This window comes from Octopus bimaculoides, chromosome 5, assembly GCF_001194135.2.
Source record: "Octopus bimaculoides isolate UCB-OBI-ISO-001 chromosome 5, ASM119413v2, whole genome shotgun sequence".
Classification (NCBI taxonomy): domain Eukaryota; kingdom Metazoa; phylum Mollusca; class Cephalopoda; order Octopoda; family Octopodidae; genus Octopus; species Octopus bimaculoides.
In genome coordinates, this window is record NC_068985.1 from 43171238 (window position 1) to 43177010 (window position 5773).

The window sequence follows — 5773 nt, forward strand, 5'->3', positions numbered from 1 at the left end:
GTTTCTACGTGGAGGCGCAATGGCCCAGTGGTTAGGGCAGCGGACTCGTGGTCATAGGATCGCGGTTTTGATTCCCAGACCGGGCGTTGTGAGTGTTTATTGAGCGAAAACACCTAAAGCTCAACGAGGCTCCGGCAGGGGATGGTGGTGAACCCTGCTGTACTCTTTCACCACAACTTTCTCTCACTCTTACTTCCTGTTTCTGTTGCGCCTATAATTCAAAGGGTCAGCCTTGTCACACTGTATATCCCCGAGAACTATGTTAAGGGTACACGTGTCTGTGGAGTGCTCAGCCACTTGCACGTTAATTTCATGAGCGGGCTGTTCCGTTGATTGGAACCCTTGACGTCGTAAGCGACGGAGTGCCAACAACAACAACACGGTTTCCACAGCTGGATGCCTTTCTTAATACCAACCATTTTACAGAGTGTACTCGGTATTTTTTTGCGACACGAGCAGTGATGAGGTCACCAAGTATTCACAAGACAAGACTCCTCAACTGAGTAGGGTATAATAATGAGGGATGTGAAAATATAATAAATGGACAGGAGCAAGTGTCCTGCTGAAGATGTAAATACTTAGCTTCCACCATCTGGAAAGAGAGAAAATAGGAATATAGGAATTGTGCATCAGATAAAATGTCTCAGTATTCATTCAGGCATCTGCACTCTGAATTCAACTTTGTTTTACATTCCTTCAGCACCAATAGATGAAGTACCAACTGATACATCATCATCTTCCCACCCCTCTCTTTCTCTTTAGAAGAAATTGTCTGTAGTTAAGATCTGGAGAGGGATGGGCTTCACCAGGTTTAGATACCACAAAACCAGCATCGAGTGCTACAGTATTGGAGTTCAGGAGCCTCAATTGCCCCTAAATATAATTTAATTATATAGTTAGAGAAGTCCACTGGCAGAATTATTAGTGTTAGACAAAATGCCTTGTGGATATTTGTTCTTGCTTTTTATGTTGTGAGTTCAAATTCTGCTGAAATCAACTTTACCTTTCATCCCTCCAAGGTTGATAAATAAAATACTACTTGAGTACTACAGTTGATTTAATTGTTAAACCCTGCTCCTCCCAAATTTCAGTTCTTGTGTTATATATTGACTGGGAGGTTGGGGTACCCACTGGCTTGGTACAGCACCCAAGTTTGGAAGCATAAATATGTTGTATATATCTATATACAAAAGAAGATAATATGTATTTTATTTATGACATACATAAAACAAGAGATGTATTACAATTTATAGTAAGAGTTTATACGTCTTCACTTTTAACATTATGCTTTACAATACATGCTTTAGTTTGCTCAGATCTTACGACTCAACTGATTGCTGGTTAGAAAACGATTTATCTCACAGAATCACATTAAAATCAGCATAGCATAGGATTTATTCCTTAGATGTTTCAACGACGAAAGCAATTCAGTTAGACAGATTTATTGTCGGATATTAAAAAAACAAATTTTTAACTTAACATCCTCTTCTAAAAGGTGAGGATTCTTTAAACCAAATTTATATCCGATTAAAAAGTTTTATTCATGCTGCTTGGAAATTTGTTACAGAATATTAAAATCATTTCTACAACAAAACTGCAGCAACGAATAATGAAAAATTAGTGAAAAACACTGATTTCATCCTGAATGAAGCCGAGACAGAATTTCTATTTTAAATCTGATTTAATAGATAAATAGATAAATAGATAAATATAACTAAAATCAAATTAAGATGGTGGTAAAACAGTGAATAACATAGTAACCCAATTTTAATCTTAAATTTCAGTCAGTTGAGAAGCTAAAAAGCCAACATTATGTAGATTATGTTCTTGGTATATTTTAATCTACAGCATAGTATCCAGAAAGATGTAATAATGCTTACGTTTTTTGTAACAAAATGTTCATTTCGAGATTCCCACATATCAAATTTTCATTTCTACATTTTTTAATCGTGCTTTCCCTATCGTTATCATTATTATACGAGCAGATACACTTTTAAAATTAAAAGTTAACAGAATATATTTGAAATTATAAATACAATAATTTTACTTCCATAGTAAAAAAAAAAAATGAACACATTTAAAAATTCTAGCGACTTCTTTTCGTTACTTAGATTTAGCAACTTTGAAATTATTCTAACGTAAAGTTTAGAACTAATAAGTTAAACGGCAAATAAGCTATTTCGACGATGGTCCTCATTGTACTGTCAAAACTGATACAAGAATTTTTCCTCATTCAAACAATGACGTTTTCTCTAAACTCCGTTTCACAGAGACTAATAATAACCAAAAGTAAACCATTTATTGTCTCCCAACAAGAATTCTTTTAAATATATATAATTCCTAATCAAAATTGTTTATTATTGCTTCAATAATTCATTTACGGTAAGTCAAGTTATTGGTAAATTAAAAAAAATATAAAAGCAAATGTCAGAAGAGTTGTACATTTAGATTTAATGGAAATTTCCCTTTGAATCCGTACAAAAATCCATGTATTATATAACATCGACGGAGATCTAGGAGAGAATTCATATCTAAAGAACAAAATGGAAATGGTTAATTTTTTTTTATTCACTCCACACGAAATAATCCCTTTCAAATTATTCTTACAATAATTTTCGAACACGGCAATATTGAGAAAAATCTAAACACACACAAGTAATAAATATATTAATAATCATTTCTTTAATCTAATAAAATTATATTTCATAAAATTTAATTTCTCCATTCACGATGTCTAAATTCATTAGACGTACTTTTAAATTGAGGAGACTACCACTTCAAACATATATCTTGGTCTTAATTACGGTTGCTTTTTTTTATTTTTTTATTTTACCTACAATCTAATAAATAGTAGTAAATATTTGATGGCTCAAGATGCAGTTATAATTATTGCAAGCAACGAATAAGTAAACGAATAATTAAAAGATTTTTAATTTTACAATAATCATTACATTTGGAAATTGATAAGCCGAGCATGTTTTAACTAGCTCTCATCGAACTCAGTATTTAAGGAAAATTCTGGCCCTCATCTCCCTAATTCACTTATATCACAACCCTTCTGAATTTCTACATACAAAAGAACTTCAAGTCATAGGTGCTAGCTTCTTGATCTCTAATTATAAATGTAGAAAATGGAGAACTAAACACTGCGTGAGAGAGAGAGAGAGAGAGAGAGAGAGACAGTGAATATATATATATATATATATATATATAAAAATATATATAAACACACATATATACAAAGGCTTAGAATGACCATAAACAAGGTTAATTGAGAGAGCAGAATACATAATAAGCTTTCGGTAGGAGAGACAAGCTATTTAAAACAGCTGATTATATAAAACTGATCGTTGCTTTTATAATTTTACGCTAAAGACGAGTTTTTCACAATATGAAGAACGAAGTAGTGCTTTAAGAACAATAAAATACATTAGAAATATATTCCAAGAAGCACACACACACATATATAAATATATATATTTATATACACACACACATATGTATAGTCGTTTTGAAATCTAAAACTTATTTTTTTACATAGAAAGATATCTTTATGCGTATGCGTGGTTGGGAAACGAAACTCAAACAAACGGTTCATAAAAGAGACGATAGATTAGAAAAGGATAATAAAGAAGCACTGAAATGTAGACATACCTCGATACATCTGAGCAATAGCAGTGGCCGAATTCTGAAAAGCCGACCAAAGTTTTTGAGCAGCGTATTCTCTTTCTGTTTGCAATCTCTCCTCCATGTTGGGCTCAGCGTCCAGTTCTTGGAGGCACTGACTCTCGAAATTGTTTAGCCAGTTCTCTCCCAGCTGATCCGATTGCTGCTGGCCTTCGTCTTGAGCCATGGCAATGAAATGAAATCTGTGCCGCCAGTATTCCGGCTATTGTTTCGTCTCTCTCCCCTACTTTATTTATTTTCTTTTTTTTTTTTTTAATCTTTTGCAGCTACAGAAAACTTTGACGAGGAAACAACTCTTTTCTCAACAGCATGATGATGATGGCGTATATCAATGAGAAAAGGGTGAAAGGATGGGGACAAAAAAAAAAAAAAAGGTAGCGGTCGGTCAAAGTAATATGAAAGAAGGGCGGCGGCGACAACGGAGGAGATGGTGGTAGAGTAGATATACTTTCATACGTAATAAGGAGCGCTGCTTATTTTTAACGTTTACATAAACTGAGCGCTCATCAACTCTAATGAAGAAGAAAATAAAAAAAGCTGGAATACCGGTAAAGATTAACCAATACACAAGCGTAGTTATTAACAGTGATACGTTGTTCTTAGTTTCAAATATATAGCAGGGTAACCCAAGTAGTAGATAGATATTGGTGTATATATATATACATACATATAGACGTATGTAAATGTGTTGTAGGAGACCCCTGCAATAGAAAATAGACAGAGTTTTAGTAGTGGGTTGCCTTTTTTTTTTCTCCAATTATTATGAAAAATCTGTATGAAATAATAATAACTAAGTTATCTTTCACGGTGGAACAATATATTGTATTATTCTCTCAATTTTTTCCCCTTCATTACACTATCTTCCGTATTGCGTTTCTTCCGTCTCCTCCAACTTTATTCCGGAAGAACTAGCTTACGCACGCGCATTGCCTCAAAAAACAAAAAAAAAGATATTCGCACAGAGATACGTATACATATATATACACAGAAAGATAAACATACTCACGCAGAGGCACACTGGTACACACATATACGCACACCTTCACTCCGTACGAACCGGAAATAATCAAAGGAGTTTCACTTCCTTTACAAAACAAAGACTAATGTTGTAAACACTAATAAATTTGGTATGAATAAAAAGAATAAACTTAATTACTGACATACGATAAACATTTATAATTTCTTAGAAAGTAACTGAGAAAATCGATTTTCGTCATATACATATGTGTATGTGTGTGTGTATGTATACATTTTCGATTTTATGAACGTCATTTACCGTAGTAATCGATTAAAATGAAACTGAACATTCAGAGATTACAGCTGTTCTCCCTAATTTATTTATAGAAATATATCATTTCAAGTATGCCAAAATTGTAACTCATTAACAGTATTTTAGATATCACACGCGTGTATATATAAGTATATAGATATATATATACACACACACACACACACAAAACGGAATATTCCGATTAGCTACGATTGTTATAAATGAACAAATGTTTATATTATTTCTTTAAAAAGAAATAAAATGATAGAATAAGCTAATATTGTCTCAAGCTTTAATACATAAAACCTGATCTAAATTTTAACCAATGTGAGAATTGAACAATTAGGCTACTAGAGCAGGTTATCCGATCTAGTGCGACGGAATATACCGGGAAAATCCGAAAATAATCGGAGCGAATCCAACCGAAGAACAACGACGCCAAAGCAAAGATTACCGCCACGAAGTTGTGAATTTTTTTTTTTTTCGTTTTTACTTGAAACCGAACGACGCTGCCTCTGGCCGCAACAGACATGACAGCCAAGGTCTCTCCGTCGGACGGTGAGTATAGAGGATCGCGTATTACTAAAGCGAGCGGCTTACCCAACCTTCCCAAGCATGGTAGGCGGCCATCTTGTTTATTTTTGTTCATCTTCGACCTGGAAGTGAAGAAATAGAAGAACCAACTTCAATCCCTCCATTCGCTTCATTTCTACCAGCTTCCAAATCAACAACAAACCTCACATTGCCTAAATAACATTTTTCTTTTGCCTTCTGTTATATCTATTTATATATATATATATATATATACACCTGTTC

The 5773-nt window shown here is 33.7% G+C and overlaps 2 protein-coding genes across 3 annotated transcripts in view; one reads left to right on the forward strand and one right to left on the reverse strand.

Moving 5' to 3' along the window:
* Positions 1-4588, reverse strand: part of LOC106876496 (HUWE1-associated protein modifying stress responses) — a 39713-nt gene extending 35125 nt beyond the window's left edge. The window contains exon 1 of the mRNA XM_014925058.2: positions 3655-4588. Within this exon, the coding sequence (XP_014780544.1) occupies positions 3655-3853 (199 nt within the window). The 5' untranslated portion in view covers positions 3854-4588. The remainder of the gene's footprint in view (positions 1-3654) is intronic.
* A 659-nt stretch (positions 4589-5247) lies between these two features.
* The window catches only part of LOC106876494 (ubiquitin carboxyl-terminal hydrolase 7), a 27027-nt gene continuing 26501 nt past the window's right edge, over positions 5248-5773 (forward strand). The window contains exon 1 of one of the 2 annotated variants that reach the window (XM_014925056.2): positions 5248-5575. In XM_014925056.2, the coding sequence (XP_014780542.1) occupies positions 5488-5575 (88 nt within the window). In that variant the 5' untranslated portion in view covers positions 5248-5487. The remainder of the gene's footprint in view (positions 5576-5773) is intronic. The other variant, XM_052968366.1, reaches the window with a different exon arrangement.